General features: G+C 51.5%; 7 protein-coding genes across 7 annotated transcripts; 1 reads left to right on the top strand and 6 right to left on the bottom strand.

Moving 5' to 3' along the window:
- Positions 1-128: 128 nt before the first annotated feature.
- On the bottom strand, positions 129-1285 carry NUU61_004542 (SDR family NAD(P)-dependent oxidoreductase; the record flags this gene model as incomplete). The annotated part of the gene is made up of 4 exons (XM_056655124.1): positions 129-160; positions 215-313; positions 377-972; positions 1083-1285. The coding sequence occupies 4 exons, from the start codon at positions 1283-1285 to the stop codon at positions 129-131; spliced, it is 930 nt and encodes a 309-aa protein (XP_056513151.1).
- Positions 1286-1748: 463 nt separating this feature from the next.
- NUU61_004541 (uncharacterized protein) lies at positions 1749-2738 on the bottom strand (the record flags this gene model as incomplete). Its single annotated transcript, XM_056655123.1, has 1 exon — positions 1749-2738. The coding sequence occupies one exon, from the start codon at positions 2736-2738 to the stop codon at positions 1749-1751; it is 990 nt and encodes a 329-aa protein (XP_056513150.1).
- Positions 2739-3560: 822 nt separating this feature from the next.
- On the bottom strand, positions 3561-5361 carry NUU61_004540 (putative homogentisate 1,2-dioxygenase; the record flags this gene model as incomplete). The annotated part of the gene is made up of 7 exons (XM_056655122.1): positions 3561-3823; positions 3887-4009; positions 4068-4230; positions 4283-4882; positions 4937-5111; positions 5171-5193; positions 5245-5361. The coding sequence occupies 7 exons, from the start codon at positions 5359-5361 to the stop codon at positions 3561-3563; spliced, it is 1464 nt and encodes a 487-aa protein (XP_056513149.1).
- A 519-nt stretch (positions 5362-5880) lies between these two features.
- Positions 5881-7426, bottom strand: NUU61_004539 (MFS transporter; the record flags this gene model as incomplete). Its single annotated transcript, XM_056655121.1, has 2 exons — positions 5881-7239; positions 7304-7426. The coding sequence occupies 2 exons, from the start codon at positions 7424-7426 to the stop codon at positions 5881-5883; spliced, it is 1482 nt and encodes a 493-aa protein (XP_056513148.1).
- A 328-nt stretch (positions 7427-7754) lies between these two features.
- On the bottom strand, positions 7755-9978 carry NUU61_004538 (flavin monoamine oxidase family protein; the record flags this gene model as incomplete). The annotated part of the gene is made up of 3 exons (XM_056655120.1): positions 7755-8847; positions 8956-9116; positions 9406-9978. The coding sequence occupies 3 exons, from the start codon at positions 9976-9978 to the stop codon at positions 7755-7757; spliced, it is 1827 nt and encodes a 608-aa protein (XP_056513147.1).
- Positions 9979-12546: 2568 nt separating this feature from the next.
- Positions 12547-13121, bottom strand: NUU61_004537 (nuclear transport factor 2 family protein; the record flags this gene model as incomplete). Its single annotated transcript, XM_056655119.1, has 2 exons — positions 12547-12631; positions 12691-13121. The coding sequence occupies 2 exons, from the start codon at positions 13119-13121 to the stop codon at positions 12547-12549; spliced, it is 516 nt and encodes a 171-aa protein (XP_056513146.1).
- A 615-nt stretch (positions 13122-13736) lies between these two features.
- Positions 13737-20255, top strand: NUU61_004536 (non-ribosomal peptide synthetase; the record flags this gene model as incomplete). The annotated part of the gene is made up of 1 exon (XM_056655118.1): positions 13737-20255. The coding sequence occupies one exon, from the start codon at positions 13737-13739 to the stop codon at positions 20253-20255; it is 6519 nt and encodes a 2172-aa protein (XP_056513145.1).
- Positions 20256-21685: the final 1430 nt, after the last annotated feature.

Genomic DNA, 21685 nt, shown 5'->3' with positions numbered 1-21685 from the left:
CATGCGAACAAGGCTTTTGCCGACTTAATTCTGTATGGTTCGCCTGGCCGTCTGTTGATACCAATGATGAAAATAAAAGACCCATTGAGATGCGAAATATTTTTGTCATACTGTATACTTGCATTTTCTTACACGGCCCCGGGGGATCTCAAGAGTAGACCTGTGCTGGTTAGATGGCAAGTCAAGGGGAAGTCATGGGATAAGCATAACGCACCTCCGTCAAGGCTGATGATCTGCCCATTGACATAGGACCCGGCCCGACTGCAGAGATACAGCACTACGGCGCCGATATCCTCAGCACGGCCAATGCGACCTGCGCCAGAGTTGGGTTAGAGCCCCCCCTGAAAACAAAATAGAAGAGAAGAGAAAAACACACCAGCAGGAAATCTTTCTCCCGCACCCTCCAACCGCGACAACCGAGCCCGATCCGCCGCCCTCTCCGTAACAGTATCCGACGGAAACAGACCCGGCGCAAGCCCATTAACACGCACGCCCAGCGGCATAAACGCATGCGCCCACTCGCGCGTCAGATGAATGAGCGCAGCCTTGCTCGAGCTATACGCAAACTGGCCCTGCGAATGCGTCTTAGTGACACCCGCCAGACTAGCGACATTCAACACCACGCTGGTCTGCACGCTGTTGCTGTTGCTGTTGTTGTTACTGCTACCACCGCCGCCATTGAGAGCCTGCTGGCCCTTGTCAAGTAAGGGCAGTAAAGCCGCAGTGAGGAAGTGGTGCGCGGCGACGTTGCCTGCGTACGAGGAGCGCCAGGCCTCGGGCCCGTCGCGGGTCATCCAGGCGCCGACGGCGGCGGCGTCGGTGAAGTCGATGGAGGCGGATTCGGCTTTGGCGTGCGGTTCGGAGGACACACCTGTTGTGTTGATGAGGATGTTGATGCCGCTTTCTTCGCGGTTGCGGAGCTCCGAGGCGATGTCGGGGATTGCGTCTGTTCGAGAGATGTCGCCTGGGAGGCTATTTTGTTTCTCAGTATCAGTATACTCATGTCTATTCAGTATGTTGTTGCGTGGACTATATTGGGGGTGGGGAGGTGTATTGATGGGTGTATAGATATCAGTACTGACGGAATAATCTGCCCGTGCGACGAGTACTTCTCAGCCACCGTCTCCAGTACCTCTGGTTTTCTTCCGATGATGTACACGCGTGCGCCGTTGGCTGCCAGCGTCTGCGCGGCCATTAACCCGATGCCGCTGCTTGCGCCGGTGACTACGGCGACGTAGCCCTTGACCTCGAAGAGGCTGGGCGATTCGAGCTTGGAGGTGCTCATGCTGGCTTGGGCTGACTGTTGTTCCTGTTAGTGTAAAAGACTGTTTGTAGTATCCCTCAGTATACTATGGTTTACTATGGTTGTGAGGCCAGAGTGAGAGATGTTAGTTAGGGCTGGTGATGGCATGTTGACATCGTGCTGAAGTCATGTGTGGCTGGCCAATCTTCTTCATTTCATTTTTTTTTAAAATACGATTTGTGAATTATCTAGTAGGAAGGCATACACAAGCTAGATAATTGATCAGAGATTCCAAAATTATTGTTACAGTGAAAGTAAACTCGACCTTTGGTGGGACCACTCGATAGCCCTAACCTGATCGCCTTGACTGAATCTCTCTTCCACTACCAGTTCAGCACAAACAACTTTTTAAAAGTTTTATGTATTAATTTATATACCTATGCGCCACAATGAAAGCCAGATATCAAGCTCATGCACTCGTGAAACAACCACAACCACCGCTCCTCTATAATACAGAAAGAGAGCCCCGAGGGACATCGCCACCCTCAAGATCACGACCAGCCCGAATCTCACTGCTCTTCGGACTCGGAGTAGCACCACAAGCACCCTTGTCCTCACTGATCGTACTAATCACACCGCCATAATGGTGCACCTTGGAGCTCCCATCAGGAATATAGAACAGGCGATCAACACGAGCCACAAAGAAGATAGCCGCGACAGAAAGATCAATCCCAAAGTCAAAAACATAGAAACAGGCCTTGTGGTGGTACCAAGCCGGGTTGGAGAGTGGTCGCGGCGTCATCCAGCTCGTGCCAGCGCGAAACGAGGCACCGAGACACAGCAGCACGGCGACGACAATGATAATGGACGCTTTTGCATACCACGACCCCGTACCAAAGGGATCGACTGGTTTCTTTCCATGCGAGAAGAGTAGAACACCGAGGACAATGGGCAACGGGAGGAACGAGACGATGGCGAAATACGTCGAGCCGTATAGCTGGACAGCGCGGTCGATGCGGTGGGTATTGCTGTTGAGAGTATAGACCGACTGGATGGTAACAGTGATGACCATGATGATAGACAAGACGACAACGAAGTAGAGAGCCTTGAAGGCAAGGGACACGGGCTGCGACCAGCCCAGGCGCGGAAACGCAGCGCGCAGTATGCGTTGTGCATACAACAGGTTCAGGATAAACAGTATGACGACGCCGGCGGCGACAAAGATTTGTGCAGCGATGGCGAGGCGCACGTTGGTCGGGTGACAGGCCCAGGCGATGCGAATGGCGTTGGCGATGAGCCGCGACATGCACAAGCCGAAGGTTGCAGCTGAGGGGATAAACTTGTGGTTCCGTTTGAGGTTGCGCTGGAACAGGGTCATGTGTGCGATGGCGGCGACGAGGAATAGGACCAGGAAGACGGAGCATACGGGCACGTCGACGGGGATGGTGGGTAGGCCGCCGACTTGGGCGGTTTGAGAAGCGTAGGGTCCACCCATTGTTGGAGAGAGCCTGAGGTGTGTTCAACAAGAGATGGTTATATGTATAGAGTATAGATTAAAGCGTATAGAGTGCAGAGGCACGAACAAGGTGGTACAATAATAAGAGCTTATTGTCAGGTACTGTCCCTAACCCTATATACTTAAAGACTCTATCCAGGGTCCGACACAAACACCGAGCCCATAAGTAGACAAATTAGCGTGGCATTTGACACGTCCGAAAACCGAAGATCACTCTACATTGAGGATAGGGGTGCCAACCTGTAATAAGACCCTGGTGGTTCCAACGGGGGCTGCGTGTAAACACAATTCTCGCGGTTATATCAATAGCAGGCGGGAAAATGTCGGTGGTCGGGCAGTCTGGGGCCGCTCGCGGATTCCGAAGCCCCGAAGGCCGACATCAACAGACACGCTGGTGGTCAATCAGCTTGGTGGCAGAAAGAGGATCTTACCTGTTTAATATTTTTCGCTCTTTGCCTTCCATCCTTTCTTCGTTTCATTAGCCTGGCATGTTTGGATCTACGGAATCCCGGGAAACCTACAGGAGAAAGGGCCGAACTCCAGGGTAAAATACAGTCAGCCATGGGGCCGATGATCCTATGGGGCGTGAGTGACGAGTCCTTAGCCCAAGGTAGTTATGGATGGGCATATATACAGTCCTTATCTGTAGAATAAGCATGATCTTTGAGTATAGCTGCAACGAGGGTTTAAAATATGCTAGAAGTCAGTATGGAAAGATCAAGGAATCATGTTCAGTACATCCAAATCAAGTGCATAACCCGTTCTATCTACCAATATATCCACGCTAGATGTGTGTACAGCTTATCGAATGGCAAGACCCTTGGCCTTCTTCGCCAGAATCTCCTCGACCTCCTTGGCATGCTCGGAGAAGTGGTCGACGAGGTTATCCCACATCTTGGGCTCATGCTCGTGCTTATGTTCGCTGTTCCACGCAAAGTCAGTGATGGTGAACGGGCGGCTAGACTCGAACATGAACGCAATGGATCCGTGCGAGATTTGCGCTGCAGGGGGCGGGTTCTCGGACGCGGCCTTGAATTCCTCGTAGGCGACGCCGTGCGGGACCACTGGGGCGTAAAATTAGTATCTGCCAAATCAGAGATACAAGAAGTCAAAGATTAATCACATACTTCCGCATTCAAAGGACACACTGCCTGGTTTGAAGGCATCGGAACGTCCGCCGTACTCGCCGTAGATCAGGCCCATCAGTTCGGATGCGGCGTTACGGTGGTAGTACGGTGGGCGATAGGTGTCTGGGTTGTTGTCAGCGTTGCTCAGTATCAATGCATCAAAGAAGAGACTAAGTCATACGAGATGCAACATCCCATCTCGGGGAGAAGATGAGGAAGTCGGCCAGGGGCGCCGCAGGATCACGAGATTTGGCCGTCAGCACACAGAAGATCGAGGGATCGATATGGTCGACGGAGATGGAGCCGACGTTGACAAACTTGGTGAGATCGTATTTGTAGGGGATCTGAACAGAAGTTAGGAAGCGAAGGCAGGGACAAGAAAAGAAAGGAGCATACGTAGTTCCCATGCCAGGCCACAACATCGAATGGGCTGTGGTTCTGCGTGCTCTTGAAGAATTTGCCCCCAAGCTTGTAGACAATCTCCCACGGACTCGGGTCGATCTCGTAATGAGCAACAGGAGTCAAAAAGTCCCGCGCATTAGCCAGACCATTGGCACCCAGCGGCCCCAGATCCGGGAGTTCGAAAGAACTTCCCCAGACCTCAAGCATGTATCCTCGGGACGGACCGTCGGGCAGTTCAACGCGGAAGCGAAGACCGCGCTGGATGACAACGATCTCGCCGGGCTGGACGAACAGCCGACCGAATTCAGTCTGGATATCCAGGGCACCCTGCTGCGGCATGATCAAGAACTCTCCGTCGGAATTGACAAAGGCCTTTTGCTTCATGCTGGCATTGGCGACGTAAACATGGGTCGCCAGGCCCTCGCGCAGCGTGGGATCGCCCGATCCAGCAAGGGTCTTCAGACCGGCCACGAAGTCGACTTCCTCGCTGGGGATGTTGAGCGGATGCCATGCCAGCTGCGTCGGCGAGACATGGATGCGCGGGTTCAGGGGCAGGAAGTTCGACTCGGTATCTTTGTTATCCGGTAGTTCTGTCTGCGCAATCAACGTCAGCATATCTATGCGCCGACCGATATCTGTGTTACATACGAAGCCCTGGTGAGCGACAGCGGGCCGAACTCGGTATAGCCAAGTCCGCTTGTTGCAGTGTCGAGGGGCCACAAACGCCGAGGCCGTGATCTGCTCGGCGTACAAGCCGAACCGAACCTTGCGGGGGCTGTTTTGGCCCTGGGGGATGGTGCCTGGGACTGCCTCGGAGACGAAGCTAACCCAGAGATCCTCCATTAGCTGATTGAATAGCAAGAGAGTCCGGTCAACACCTACGCATTTCCAAAGCCCGGTTGGTACTACAAGAAACAGTAAGCAACAGCGCAACCAGAGATAAGCAGGAAGTGTACCTCGTATGGATCATTCCGCCTGGTGTTGAAGGAGGGAACAGTCCCATCCTTCTGGGTCTGCGCCCAGTGGAAGATCTTCTGATACTCGAGGGGGTCCGACAGCGAGGTGGAAGCCATGGTGGTTGACAAGTTGACGGAGGCAAGTGTCTGGCGAAGAGAAGGAGGGGTTGAAGCCGCCCCGCCCCAACGCTAGTTGGCGCCAGGCAGTGACTATTGATTGCTGTTCAATGCAACGATCTGCATCATCTCCTGAGCCTTACCCCATACCTGCGAGACTCCATACTTCGTGTTCGAACCTGTGGGTCTTAGCCCACAACTCCATGATCTCCGTCTCAGCAGCTCACCCCCGATGGCGATGGATATTTACCAGCGTGGGGGCGAACTCTCGTGCGGTTCGGCATGCCGAAGGGAACGTCACTTTGTCATTGTTGATCATGGACCGTCTGCCCGATCGGTAGTATGGACTTACAATGGCCCTTGAAAGTCTTTGGATATTTCCAGGGTGAGACGAATAAAGCTTTTGTGAACCTTCATTATTCATGAGCTGAGATCTATTTCGGAGATGAGAAGAGACACCATTATATACAAACAACGACCCACGCTGGAAGTTCTATCCGCAGTCGATGCAAAGATACCTCAATCTCCAGTCTGAGTGTCGTCAGTTGAAGCCTCTGGCGCTGGCTTTTTCAGAATCCACCCTCCCAGAAACAAAATGGTCGGAAGCGCAGATACCCCCGAAATCAAGCCCATGGCCCACCCCATAGTCCCCCAACCAGCCTGCTGGCGAATAAAACCTGCAAAGAACGGGCCAATCAGGCTACCCGCCGCAAATCCCATGTTTGACAGGCCAAAAGCGAGAGCCATGGCTCCGCCGCGACCGAAGATATCAGGCGAGCAATGTTCTTTTTCTTTGACGGCGTGGAAAACCTCGGCCACCAGAGGCGGCATGGCAACGGCGAAGCACAAGCCGAGGAGAGCAAGCAGCACACACAGCAGGATTTTGTGATGTGTTGAGTTACCGGTGACGAGTCGGAGGAGGACTGCGACAGGAACAGCGCAGAGGAAGGCCCCGGCGGTAAGATAGCGAGGGGACCGTGGAAACCGGTCAATAATGAACCCGGTGACTGGGTCAAATATGTGCGGCACCATGAGTGGGATAAAGACCAGACCCTGGCCGGTCTGCTGCCATCCAAAGGTCTCCTGCACGAAGAGAGGGAGCACGCTGTCGAAAGAAGTCAAGACTAGGGATACGACGAAGTACCCCCACAGAGAAACCACGAGGCGAGGCGAGCTGAGTAGCACCAGGACGCTGCCGAATACATTTGGTGAATGGGTCGGAGAGGGTGGAAGCTGGCTCTCATAGCCAGTGTGGGTGTCAGGCGCAGAAGTAGCGGTGTTACGGGTGTCTGTCCTTTCCCTTGACGATTGGTCCACGGCAAGTGGTTTCATCTCCGGTGCTAGCCAGGGAAGGGCATGTTTCTTCTCAATCAACACAAGCCGGAAGAAGATATCAAGCCCAATCAACCCAAAGGCGAGACCGAAAACCGCATAATACCCGCCATCTTCATACAAGACACCCCCGAGAAGCGGCCCAGCTAACGTGCCGACACTAAGCGACATGGAGACATACCCAATGGCCTGGCCGAGGCCATCTTTGCCTACCGTGTCGACCATCAGAGCCACACCAACTGTCCAAACCACCGCCGCAGCGGCGCCTTGAGCTAAGCGACCGACGATCCACAAGGCAATGTGGGTTCCAACGCACAGCAAGGCAGTTGCAGCACCCAGCGCAACCAACCCCATCAAGAGAGGCCAGCGCCGGGACTCCGACCGGTCAGCGATGTACCCGACGATGGGCGAGCAGGCCAGCAACGCGGCCGAGTACAAGGCCAAGAGAATAGAAGTCCATGTTTGTACATGGTCTTTGGGCAGTCCGACCCTCTTCTGCAAAGCCGTGGGCGTGACAGGTACGATCAGGCCATACATGAAAACATCCTGTGGCCATAAAGTTAGTTTGATTACCGAGTTGAGATCTGATTTTCAGCTCTCGGATTCATACCGTGCAGGCCGCAAATGAGACCACAAACATAATAAACCATTTCGCCGATCTTAGCTCCACGAGCTTCGGTCGCGTTGGTTTGTGCTGCTCATCGTTGGGCCTGAAGCAACTCAAGAACCCCATAACAGCGGTAGTCAGAGAAAGTGCAAGCCAGGCTGACTGACGTTACTCACAGCCAAGCAGGTCTGGCACACGAGGGGTTTAAAATAAAATAATACCGCGGAGCCAAGGAAGGGAAAAACTACAAAAAAGGGGAGACAATGTTCTAATGTGTCAGGAATGTGAAGAAACTTGTGAAGTTGTGACAGAACTAAATTCGAGTCCGATCGGCACCCTCGGGACCCGCGGGGCCCGATGAGACGGGAGGATTCTTACTGCCATCACTTTTGCACCCGAAACAACCCCCCCCCCCCCCCCCCCCGAAGAAAAGACCATGCGCGAATCATCGCGATCAATCCAGGTGCTCGGCCAACAGGGCCTGCCATTCCAGCACTTCGGGCGAGATTTCTTCGAGCTCACCCCAGCGATCCCGCAGTCGCTGCAGCGTATCGGGAGGAACTTGGCCGTGCAGCGTGAGTTTGTGCAGGAGTTGGTTCAGCGCTCGATAGGCGCTTTTGAGGGCTCCAGACACCCACGCGTGGTTTGCACTGCACGCCTCGCCGACCAGGAACAGATGGCCGTCTGATGCAGGCCGTACGAGCGCGGGATAGAAATTATGGAACTCGCCTGGCCCGAAGAACGCGAATGCGCCCGAGGTCCCGGGGTTATTATACCAGTCATAGCCGTGGTGACAATCGTATTCTTGCTGGATGATCGAGCGCATTCGGTCGTAGCCAAATGGTGTTCCGGAATCGTCGGGGTATTCCTGGTGGAGGAGAGCCAGATTGTGGACGAGGAGCTGCTCTAACTCTGCTCTTGATTGCTTGGAGTCTTGGTTCACCAGCGATGCCATTTGCTGGGCATCCTGTGCCCAGGTATATGAGCATAGCAGCACGGCCGGCTCAGTGTCTGCGCTGGTTAGATTGGGGTAGACGCAAGTGCGGATGGGGAGATCGGTCGATGCTTGTCCCCCGTTGATCTTGCAGAATATTCTCCACCAAGGTGTTCGGAATCGGACTGCGACTTTGGTCGAGGCATCGTAGTGGACGCTTTGCACGGCGGCTCGCTGATCCGGCCGGAGTTTCGCCCTGGTCAGGTCCATGCGGCGCATACACGCGAGACTGGCTGTGTTGAAGACGGCCGAGTATTCCCTGGGACTGGACTCGCCATCCACCTGCACAGCCATAGGATATGTGGTGTGTTTGGCGTAGGAAATCGACTTGACGCGCGCCCCAAGAACAGGCTGAGGAGAGATCCTGCTCTCCATGCTTTTAATCACTTCTGATGTCCCGCCCGCCACCGAGTACCATTCAATAGAGCCGCCCGGCCCAGTTGGGTAGCTGAAATCCACGGCGTCCAAGATGGCCTCTGTGAATGACTGGTTGAAATTTCCAGATGCACTGCCAATCGAGTGAGCGATTGTCAAGATCTCGGACGTGGATTGACTCACCTGCTCATTGTCTCCATGTACCAAACCGAATAGAAATCAAAGCCCCTATATGAGACTCGTCAGCTCAACAGGAGTTCAGTGTTGGTTGGAGCTGACTTCGTACAACTCTCGCCGTAAATATTCTCCCGTGCTAAGATGATCGAATTTCATCAGATACTCAAGTCCGTCATAAAAGTCCGTCACAAGTCGGCTGATGAATGGTTCAAATGCTCGCTCAAGAATTCGCTCTGCTCCTTCGATGATTGTCCTGTTGACACAACAACTCTTAGTGGCATGGTCCGTTAGAGACGCAGGTTTAGATACTGACTCGTCTGGGACAAGACCGCCACTGGAAATGCTCAATTGAAATGGATCATGGTCCGCTGCGTTCGGGCCTTTGGGAAGATGTACAAAGGTGTTGAACACCTGCGGACAATTCTCTCCTTCATATACATATGGTCGTAGCTCCACGCCACATTGCCTGAATAATTGTGTTGTTCTTTTTGATAAAGGGATCTGGATAACAATGTCAGAATCATCTCCAAACAGTCGCCCGAAATTATACTAAACGAACCTTTGGAAACCGCATTGCACCAATATCATAGTAATCACTGGCCCCGGGCCCAAATCGATGTGTAAATACTCGACCACCGACTCTGTCGCTCGATTCCAGAATTTCATACGTGACCTCGGGCAGTCCCAGCTCTTCCAGGAGCATAGCCAAATATAGTCCCGAGATCCCAGCCCCAATAATACATAACCGAATCGGCGCCGTGCCATTGCCATTCGCGCGGTCTCGACACATAGAACGGAGGGTGTGCGACGGTCGTGGGAGATAAGGAAGCGTAGGATATCGACTCGACGTGGGCGTGTTTCCGGGAAGGTGCCAATCAATACCTCCGAGTTGTAGGCCTTTGCCCTTGATTTCACTTAGAATGCCGCGCTGTACTATATGCCGTGCCCACAAGTCTCGAAACGAGATCTCTTGCTTCACGAACTTGGTGGGATGGACCCGACGCGCAGGCTGTGCGATTGCGTGCGCTCCATTTTTGAATTTGGACTCGGAGGCATCGCGTGTCTTGATATCTACCGCGGGGCTGCCAGGTCCATCGTCGACATCTATGGAAGACCGGAGAACGCCGGGCATCTTCAGATGCCTGTGTTGATCGGGTTTAAGGCAAGGAGAGGGGGGAGCTGTCAGGGCTTATCGTCCGATCCCATGAAGCGGATTGGCGGGGGAGGGATCAGGGGAAAAGTAAGTGTAAAAGACAAGGCTCAATTGGCAGCTTTATGACAGGCTGCACATCCAGTGTTCAATTCTACTTAGCCTTGTAAGCTCACTCACGTTGAGGTGTTGGTGAAGATCGTGTCAGAAAATGATGCACGTACTGTACAATAGAGGGGCATATTTTCCTTTCTTTTTCTTTTTCTTTTTCTTTTTCTTTTTGTTTTGTTTTGTTTTGTTTTGTTTTTTTTTTTTTCCCCCTCGTTGTACCACGACTTGATCCAATTTTGTTTTCATTTTCAATAATTATTATAGCAAGTGGCTTCAGCTCTCATTTTTCTTTTGTTTCCCCTCATGCCTCAGCATTCTCACAACCATTGGATCCAACAGCAGTGTGGACTTGTATGGAGAACGTCACATAATACCAGGTGGGTCTGCACCAATCGCCCAGTTCCATGGGGGACATGGACATGCACAGGGGCACTGATGGGGCGCGGGGCTGGCTGAAATGAAATACAATAGGCAAGGGGAGTGTTTATTTCATTTTGATTTTTATTGTTTTTCTCGCCCGATCCTGACATTGATCTTCATGAGGCAAGAGCATCGGCAGATATCATCAGAATCATTGGCCTAGTAGCTTCCCCCCCACCCCGGAACATGCAGATTCAGTACTGCACACATGCGGCGTGGCTCTCCAGCTATTGGATGTGGGCCTGGCACAATGGTTTATGATACGTCGACTGCATCAGTAGTCGTGCTCCACCCCGTCTCTCAGCTCTATGTAGGTAGCGCCACCTTTGTGCCAGATGCCAACCAAGAGGCGCTAATAAGGTTCAGCTATGCAAGACCTGATCGAGATTGTGGTCCTTTTTTTTTTTCGGAGTTCACTAGCCACTCCACATGTTCTCGAGGTGGACTCGAGAAATGGTAGTAAAGTGTACGCCCGAATCACTCTGCAAGCCAACGGTCTTTAATATAGTTAGTTCACCAACGCCCAATAGATACATACATATCTTATTCCTAAACAGGATATCCACGGATCAGCCATTGTGGGGTTTATGGCGCATATTTCCAAGGGCAGTAGAGTACCTTAGCGGCAAGTGTATTGTGTACAGTATAGGGGCGGGCCGCGCCTGGTAGAATCCTTCCGGGCAATGTAGTTGGATTAATGGCAAAGAGTGCTTGGAAGCTCTGGATCAGGACCTTGGAACCTTGGAATTATTCCCGGATCCACCCGCGGCAACATGTGGGTCTGCTGTACCGAGAAGTGTAGATCGCATCATGTTGGCACTACGGCTCGGCGGGATTTACCATCACGCCATGTTACCGGGCTTTCTTGTAATTTCTCATGGATGAAATTCGTTTCGGTTCCTGTTGGATGTTAGGGTTACGTGGTCTGTCTCGTAAGCATGTAAGCATAGGACACAGAACAGAATACAAATCGAGACGCACCAGGTCTGTGTCTTTAGTCTTGCTAGGCACGATCTACAATCCCCGTGGAAATCACCTCGGACAACAAGTCGGGGTTACAACACGTTTCAAAGGACTTGCGAGTAGAACATTAAAGGAAGATTTCTCAGAAAAATATTCTCAATGAAATTTACAAAGAAATCCAAATGGCAGTTTCAACATTTCTTACAGGATAATATCTTAGCTTTCGGGGAAATAGGTATGCATGAGGAACTGTTCGTCGGGTGTCATGGAGATGTCAATCCCTCGAAATATGTACCGATCCTTACATACCCCCAAGATGGGGTTAGCTGAAGGACGGGCAATATGGACGATCAGTGGATCCTACCACAATTCCAGCGGGGCGCATCCCCCAGTCATGCTTCTCGATGGCTGTACGGTGCATGTGGCTGCGTCCAAGGTAAGTGAACCTACATACATAGCGGCCCGCTAGCACAGTGGATTCGTATTTTGCTTTGGACTATCATTTCACTCCATGGGGTGTAGGTCAAGAGGTGCTACAAAATTCAATTCCCATGACATAAAAATTAATTGGTAAAATCGTCGATACTGAGAAGCTGGATCTGCCGGATTACTGTTGGAACCGCGTCTCAAGTCCTAATGTTCTATCCGTACAATGGATTTGCTTGACCCATGAGGATCAGCAACAGAACACATTTCGAAAGTAAAACAATGCATTTTGGCGGGGAAGTCAAAAATCATTCAAGTTATTATGTTGGTGTTTCTTTCTCAAGCAACTCGCCTTTTACAAACAGTCAAAGAAATACAAATACAAATGAGTGGATGGGACTCCATCATGAAGGCTAGCGACATGATCCATTTCTTGACACAGATCCACAAAAGCACCACGCTGTCTCGAAAAGGGAAGCGATAAACTCGAAGAAGATTCTTCAGTGAAGATCTCCTGCACAGCAAAATCCAATTCAATGGTGCAATGTATTTAAATCTCCCAGTTCTCAATATATTCTATAACCAAATCGCTTTTGGAATCCCGAGAACCAATCTTCGACCAACACTAGTTTAGCTGTCCCATTCTCCAAAGGTCGACACCGTCATGTTCTGGATTCTCCAGCCAGCCTTGGTCAAGACGTGGTCGGTGATATAACTAAAATCACACTCGAGTCAACTCGTGGCTCACAATTCGTAAGGTGATAGATCACATACCTGCCATATTCCACCTCCTCTGGCCGGGCCTTACTAGTGTTGAAGCTGTCAAAGACGGTGGCTATCACCAGGGTCGTGGCGTGAGCGGTAGTCATCGAATCATCGAGATCGACAACTGGAGGCGACGTGACGTGCTGGAAGTTGTAATTGGCGTATTTGGGGAAGTTTTTGATGAACTGGTCCACGCCGTGAAGGTTTTGAAATCCCTTGTCAGGAAGGTTGATGAAACAGTTCGGCGTGAAGACCTGGTCCATCTCCTTGACGCGGTGCGTGTCGCAGAGATAAGAGAATCGCACCATGTTTTGGCCGATGGCCACGGTATGCGCCGAGCGTTCGATGAGATTCTGTAGGACCTGCTGGTTGTTGGTGCTGCTCGAAGCCTCGCAGCCTACGAGCCACAGGCAGGAGACAAGGAAAGCGAAAAGGCGCATGATGTGGTTTCCAAATGTGCCGGGGCTTTGGAGGGGTTTGCGGACAATCAAGTGGAGAGATGGCGTGGGCAAAAAGGAGCTTGACCTATACAAGTCGGTGCTCGGGTTTCGCATATTTAAGGCGAATGTGAACAACGCCCGTTCATTAGCAGAAATGGAGATCTGCAGCTCCTGTGCGCTGTTCCTCGGGCTGAATCCTGTGTGGATGCCCCGTGGCCCACTGACTATTGTCCCAACGCGGATCATCGGCCCGCCAGCGATCGACGCGAGCTCCATTACAAGTGCCTTGCATGTATTGCTGTGTACCATATGTATTGCTTTCAGCTGCCAATGGATCCACTCTATTGGATCTGGGTTCTCATCCCTTGATTGACCCGCGCCTTGTCTTGAGCATGCGATGATCACTCGTCTTATACTCCAACTATGGCAAGGAATGTATAAGAGGGCTGACACGATCAGCTCCACAGTTCCCAAGCGATCTGACTCCGAGAGCCTTGTTTTTCATTTTACCTTTCTTGAGCAGTTTTCCCTTCTATTCTTGCCAGAACAAGAAGCACTGGAGTTGAATTGCGTTCTTTGGGATCGTCTTAAGGCTTCGCCCAACCTCACCCCGCAATGGCTGCTCTGACCGTCCGTTCAACAGGCGTCCTTAAACTCCCCGAATACAAGGCAGAGCCAAGCACCGCCTCCACCCCCCCGGAAGAGAAGACAAATGATCTTGAGCTTGTCTGGCGCTGGAACGCCACGGTGCCAGAAGCGGTCAACAGCTGTGTTCACGACCTCATTCACGATCGCGCCGAGGCCAACCCCGATGCACCCGCAGTACATGCCTGGGACGGACAATGGTCGTATCGTCAGCTTGATTACTATGCCTCTCTGCTCGCCCAGAAACTGCTGGTCACCCACCAGCTACGACCAGGCGATGTGGTTCTCCTGGCTTTTGACCGCAGTCGTTGGGTCCCTGTTACCATGCTAGCCACCATGAAGGCGGGCGCCACTTTTGTCGCGTTAGATATGGCTTTGCCGACGGGTCGCCTACAACAAATGGCGGAACAAGTGTCGGCCAAAATGGTTCTGACCTTGGAGGAAACCTTGGTGGCATATGAACTGGGCGTCGAAGTGGTGCCCGTCCACGAAGATATTGCTCCGACATCACCTCAAGAACAATCCGCATCAGCACCTATTGCACCGTCATCCACATTATATATCGTCTTTACATCCGGCAGCACAGGCAAACCCAAAGCCGTGGCGGTATCCCATTCAAATTTCGCCTCGGGAGTGCGACACCATGCAATCCCATACCGACTCAATGACCAGTCGCGATCTCTCCACTTCGCCTCATATAGTTTCGACTCGGCTGTTCACGAAATCCTCGCTACGCTCATTCAGGGCGGATGCATCTGTATCCCGAGTGACGCAGACCGCAACCAAAGGCTGACGGCCGTCATGGAGGAGATGAAGATCAATTGGGCCGCAATGACACCCACCACATCGCAACTAATCCAATCATCCAAGGTGCCATCATTACAGACCTTGGTTCTCGCAGGCGAGGCCTGCACGCGAAATCTGGTTGAGCGGTGGAGCCCCTACGTGCGGCTGTTGAACGCATATGGCCCTGCAGAGTGCGCTGTGTGCAGTTTGGTCAATGTGGTCTCGCCAACCCACGAAGGTCACAATATCCCCATCGGTCTGGGCCAAGGGTGTTTGCCGTGGGTGGTGGACTCAAATGACTCGGAACATCTCCTTCCTGCTGGCGAAGTAGGAGAACTCCTCATCGAAGGCCCGATCGTGGGAAAGGGATACTTGGGTGATGCGGAAAAAACAGCCGCAGCATTTGTTGAAGACCCGACATGGCTCACAGCCGGCTGCTCGAATGCAGGTATACCAGGTCGCCGGGGCCGGCTATACAGAACAGGTGACTTGGTTCAACGTCTTGAAAACGGAGAAGTGTTGTTCGTCGGCCGCAAAGACACGCAAGTCAAGCTGCGTGGGCAGCGAATCGAGCTGGAAGGCGTCGAGTCCCAGATCAGCCACATTCTGCCTGATATCAAATGCATCGTCGATGTGGTTACCCCGAGCCTGGGGAATCATGCTCAGCAGCTAGTGGCCTTCCTTGAGATCGGCAGCGGGTCTCGCGAGCAGGATGCATTTTTCTGCCTTGTTGACGACAGCTTCGTGAAAGTCGAACAGGAGCTACGCTCGCACCTTTCTCAAACACTTCCCGCCTACATGATCCCCACCATGTTCCTCCCTGTCTTCCAAGTCCCTCAAACCCCATCGGGGAAAACAGATCGCAGACGACTCCGGGATGAAGGGAGTCGCATGTACGAAAAACTGCGAGGCAAGCTTGCAACATCAAGTGATGAAGGTATTTCGTGGACGTCTCAGGAGACAACCCTCCGAGGGATGTGGGCCACAAACCTCGGAATTCCAACGAAAGAGATTCGTCGAGAGGACAATTTCTTCCAGCTCGGCGGCGACTCAATTGCAGCCATGAAGCTGAGTGGTGCGGCACGTACCCAGGGATTGTCGCTTTCCGTTCCTCAAATCATGGGAAACCCCATTCTGCATGTCATGGCCACTGTGATGAAGAATGAAAAGACGGAACCGGCTGAGAAGATCGTTCGCCCCTTTTCTTTGATCCAAGACGACCGCCTGCGAGAGACCATGGACGAGGCAGCTGCTGGCTGCTGTATCCCCCAGGACCTGATCGAGGATATCTATCCCTGCACCCCGCTGCAAGAAGGATTGATGGCCCTTTCAGAAAAGCGAGGCAAGGGTGCCTACGTCACTCGCGGAGTATTGCAGGTCCACCCCAAGGCCGACATGACTCGACTGACTGCTGCGTGGGCAACGGTGTTTTACCTGAACCCAGCCATGCGGACAAGACTGGTTGAAACAAACTCATCTGGGCTGGTTCAAGTGTCCGTACGACACGACCTGGATTTTGCCAGTCGCGATAATGTCGAGGATTGCAATTCTTTGGACGAAGATATCGAGTTCGGGCTCGGGTCTCCTCTCACAAGACTGCGAATGATCAACAGTCCGAACCACAAAGAGCGCGCCTTTGTTCTCATTGCTCATCACTCCATCTTGGACGGATGGCAGGCACGTCTGATCATGGAGCAAGTCGACCACGTGTACAGGGGGCAAAGTCACCAGATCAAATGCGCAAACAGCTTCAACTCGTTTGTCAAATACCTGACCGAGGTCGAGGAAACCGAAGAAGTGCCATACTGGCAGAAATGTCTGGCTGAAGAGGACACTGCAGTGTTTCCGACTGTTCCTCCCGGCCTCAAATCCACATGGAGCAACAAGTCCAAGCAACGTGATATCCTGTTTGGCGCCCAGATTCGCGAGAAAAATACAGAATTCACGATTCCTACATATATCCGTCAAGCCTGGGCACTTATCTGTGCGGCCTACACTGGATCTAACGATGTGGTCTTCGGTGCCACAGTTAGCGGACGAAATGCTCCTGTTCCGGGCATCGAGCAAATTGTCGGACCGACTATCGCCACGGTCCCTTTGCGGGTGCAGCTGAATCGGGGTGCCAGTACCCAGGAAGCCTTGCAATCCATCCACGAGCAGAGCGTTAGCATGGCGCCATTCGAGCAGACCGGTCTGCAACGCATCAGAAAGATAGGGCCCGGTCCAGCGGCGGCATGCAACTTTCAGTCTCTACTCGTCGTTCAACCGCCACCGGAATCACAAGCTACACAAGCAGAACGGACTTTGATTCGTGCAGACGATGGTGAAGAGTTTCTGCTCGCTTTCAGCAATTACCCGCTTGTTGTCGAATGCACCGTCCTACCAGATCGAGCGGGTGTTGCAGTCCGGCTAGCATATAACGACCAGGTTCTCGCTACAGAACAGATGGATCGCATTCTTGAGCAATTGGAACATGTCCTGCTCCAGATGTTTGCAAAGGAAAAGCTGGGAGACATCGAAGTCATCAGCCCTCGCGAGATCGAACTGCTACGCAGCTGGAATAGCCCTGTCCCGCCGCCGGTCGATTGTTGCATCCACGACCTCATCCAAGGGAAATTAACCGCCAGCCCGAATGCTGAGGCCGTCTACGCCTGGGATCGATCTCTGACTGCGCATGAGCTGAATGATCTCTCATCTCGGTTGGCCGGGTATCTACGCAGCCTCGAGATTGGACCCGAGGTGGTGGTGCCTTTGTTTTTCGAGAAGTCATCTCTGACAATTGTGACGATTCTCGCGGTCTTGAAAAGTGGCAACGCTTGTGTCACGCTTGATAAAAAACAGCCAGCGCAACGATTGATGAAAATCGTTCAGCAGACTGGTGCCAAACTCATGCTGTTATCAGAAAACCATCAGGGACTGCTCCCCATGGACGTGACCCAAGTTGTTGTCACCTACGACACTCTGGCACAGATGCCTCACCCTGGTCAGATTCTGACTGGAGTCAGCTCGCGCAGTCCGGCATTTTTGATCTTTACATCTGGAAGCACTGGCGAGCCCAAAGGGATCGTTCACGAACATCGCAGTATGTCAAGTACCGCAATTGCTCACGCCTCGGGAATGAATATTGTCGAGGGTGCGCGAGTGCTTCAATTCGCGTCGCCGTCATTTGATGTCAGTATCTACGAAATCTTGATGAGCATGGTAATGGGCGCCTGTATCTGCGTTCCGTCTGATGAACAGCGGATGAACACTCCTGGCGAATTTGCCCGCGAGGCTAAGGCTGAGGTTGGCATTATTTCCCCGACTGCTATCCAGTCCATGTCCCCCGAGGACGTGCCATCTCTCAAGACGGTGGTCCTGGTTGGAGAGGCTATTCCGCGTGATGTGGTCGAGGTATGGAATCGCTCGGCAGTCGTCATGAACGGATATGGACCTGGAGAGTGTGCATTCTGCTCTACTATCGATATCAGTGAGCAACGGCCTATCGCTACTGTCGGTAAAGCTAGAGGTTGCGTCTTCTGGATTACTGATCCCGGTGATCCTGAACGACTGGCGCCCGTTGGTGCAGTGGGAGAGATTGTGATCGAAGGTCCTGTCATGGCCCGTGGATATCTCAATAATCCGGAGAAAACACAAGAGTCCTTCTTGACCGGTGCGCCCTGGCTGGAATCTTTCCGTCCAGGTGGGAAAGGTCGTCTCTATCGGTCTGGGGACCTTGGGATGTACAATTCAGATGGCACGGTGGTGTATATGGGGCGAAGAGATATGCAGGTCAAACTGCGAGGACAGCGCATCGAGCTGGGAGAGGTGGAGTCTCACCTCCGGCAACTCTCATCCACGGCAGATGCAGAAGTCGCTGTGGACGTCGTGCGCTACGGGCAAAACGACCAGCTCACTGCTTTCGTGGTGCAGGCGAACGAAGACAAGTCTTCTCCGGTTTTACTTCCGAGCAGCCACCGGATCAGCGATTCCAACCAGCTTTCATCCGAGTTGGCTAAAGCGCTGCCTCCGTATATGATCCCGTCCGTCTACTTGCCTGTCTCGCGGATCCCTACCACGTCATCCTCCAAAACAGATCGTAAACTACTTCGCCAAATCGCTTCTGCGCTGACACAAGAGGATGTTGCAACCTATCACTCCGCCGAACCCATGACTGAGCCGACGACCGCCGCAGAACTTGAGCTACGTGGGGTCTGGGTAGGCTTGTTGCGTGTCAATGCTGAGGCCATCAAAGCCGAGAGCAACTTCTTCCACGTGGGAGGTGACTCTGTCCAAGCGATGAAGCTAGTGAGCACAGCACGGCGCCAGGGTCGACATCTCAACCTTGCTACTGTATACCAGAGCCCGCGACTTTGTGACATGGCTGTCAACTGGGCGTCTTCTAAGGAGACCAAAGACGCGGCGCTCGAGAAACAGTGGCCACCCTTCTCTCTAATGAAAGGGTTCGATGTCGAAGACTATCTCTCTGGTGTCTGTGAACACTACCCAGTCTCCCGGAACGACATCAAGGATGCGTACCCAGCACACGACAGTCAGAACATCGCATTCACAACAAACCAGTGTCTGTATGCACGCTTCCAGATTGATGCTTCGTTGGATCTCGACCGCGTCATCGATAGCTGGATGCAGGTCGTCCGCCAGCACGATATCCTGCGCACGGTTTTTGTTCCCTACAACAACGACTACTTGGCCGGTATAGTGGTCAAGTCTCTCGTTTGGGAGATTGAGCAATACTCCACATCTGGCGAAGAAGGCATCAGGGAGATCCTGGCGAGCGACGGCAAGGTTAAGCCACCGCACGGGGCTCCTCTTGGTAAGGTCATGGTAATCCAGGATGCCCAGCAGCCTGATACCACCCTAGTCGCGCTGAGGATGTGTCACGCCATCTACGATGGCTACTCCCTTGCGCTGTACTGGAAAGACTGGAAGTCGGCATACGAGACCGGCAACGTGGCCCCGCGCCTCCAACTCCAAGATGTTCTGTGCTCTCGACAGTTCATCGAGGGCCGAGATCAGTCGGTGCAGTACTGGGACGACTTCCTACGAGGCTCGAATATGATTGATTTACCCAAGACTGTGTCGCCGGAATCCAACCCAGAGCAATTCACAGTTGAGAGGACGCTCGACGACATTGTCGCCCCGGCCGGGCTTTTTCTCGACTCCTTGCTGAAGGCAGCATGGGCAGTCACCCTAGCCATCGTGGCTGGTCAGTCCGATGCAATCTTCTTCCAGGTATCGAACGGGCGACGTCTAGGCGGGGCCGGCATCGAAAACGCCGTGGGTCCGCTAATCGGAATCTTCCCCGTGCGCGTGCAACTGGATGCAAGTTGGCCCGCCGATAAGCTCTGCCATATACTGCAAGAGCAGGACATGGCAACGATTCAGCACGAAACGGTCGATGTCGAGGAGATGTGGGATCTCGCAGGGTGGGATTACGAGGTGCCGTTCTCTGTGTTCGATCACATCAAAAGCGATATCGAATCGCAAATGACACTAGACGGGGTGTCTCGTGGCCCCAAGACTTTTTATACCGGTGAGAACGAGCCGGAGACTGTCTGTCTGGCGAGGACTTGGGGTCGCCAGGCTCGTATTACTATCATGCCGGGACAGGGCGTCGCGCGAGACGTGGCGGAGCGCACCCTTGATATCTTTTGCTCTAAGCTGCGGGCTTTCTCGCAGGACCCGGGGGTGTCGATTTACTAGCATGTTTGAAGCGTTTTCTTTGATTCTGGTTTTTAAATTCTGGGGCTATTCGGTTGTTGGGTGTAATGAAATGGATTTTTCCGGGAATTTGGCGGGAGGCTACATACTCTACGTAGCGTGGCACCATGCAACAATATTTCTGGAAATAGAGAGTGGAAAGAAATGATAGAAATATGTCTACCACCGGCTGGCCTTTATTTCGTCTCTGCTTCACACTGAAGGTACTATCCATCGATACATTTCGCCTTGTTCAAGGCCATATAGAGGATTTTCGCTAAACCCGCCAAGTTGAAAAGGATCGATTTCTTCCAAAGACTTGACTCGTTATCCACCACTATAGCCTAGTCAAACCTTCGAGTTATTGAAGCCACCTTCTCATACAAGCCTCATCATGAACATTCCTTGGTGTTTAAATGGTCAGATTTCATTCGACACCTTAGCCTGTGAACAGTGAGGTACCACTCAGCTAACAAATGATATGGACGCGTGCAAAGATTTGAAAAACCGAGAGTACATAGCTTCACTGAGGCCTGCATCTAAGGCTACGTCCAAGTTGATTTGGGGAAAGAGACACCCGCTCTTTTTAGGCTTCAATCGAGGCGAATTCGATTCACGCATGTTTATCTCTCACTTGAGTGGCCTCTTTCCTTTTGCAACACCCCTCCTCGCTCGCTCGAAACGTGCTTTCTGCACAGAAAACATCCTTTTCACTTGCTTTGCATTATCCTTAATTGTACTGATACTACGCTAGGCCTTATATAGATGGATCTTGTTAGATATTTATAAAGGTATACTAGTTAAATATACACCGAGATATATATTTTCTAAAATAAGGTACCTTTTTTATTTTATAAGAAGTTATTATTAATTATTATATTAATAGTTATTTATAATTACTTCAATCTTATATTTAATCTTAGTTTCTTCTTCGATTTCTATATTAGTAATAAGTTCGGTATTTTTTAGTATAGGTTTAAGTAATAAGATATAAAATACTAAATAGATTTATTCTATATTTTTAGGTAATTTTAGTTAGTAATTAATTAGTCCTTTTTTTATTGATAATAAATAGTCCTAGTTTCTTATAATTAAGTTTATTATTTAGTTATTTTATCTTAATATTATATTATAAAAGATAGATCTTCTCTCCCTTTTTTAGGTTAGGGCTAGTTTAGTAATGCTGATTATAATATATTTTTATATATAAATTAAGGAATTCGATATCTCTTATTATTTATAATTAGAGTTACTTAACTCCTATAGCTAGTAATTATACCGATTCTACTATATTATATTTATTCTAAGGTTCTCCGATTAATTTAGAGTTATATCTATAATTAATATAGAATAGTATTTCTTTCGTAGTTACGTATACTACGTTATTATATACGAACTATATAATTAGTAATAGTCTTATCTAGTTATTCTAC

This window comes from Penicillium alfredii (assembly GCF_028826965.1).
Source record: "Penicillium alfredii strain IBT 34128 chromosome Unknown utg000005l_segment0_segment0, whole genome shotgun sequence".
Classification (NCBI taxonomy): domain Eukaryota; kingdom Fungi; phylum Ascomycota; class Eurotiomycetes; order Eurotiales; family Aspergillaceae; genus Penicillium; species Penicillium alfredii.
This window is presented reverse-complemented; position numbering and strand designations above follow the sequence as displayed.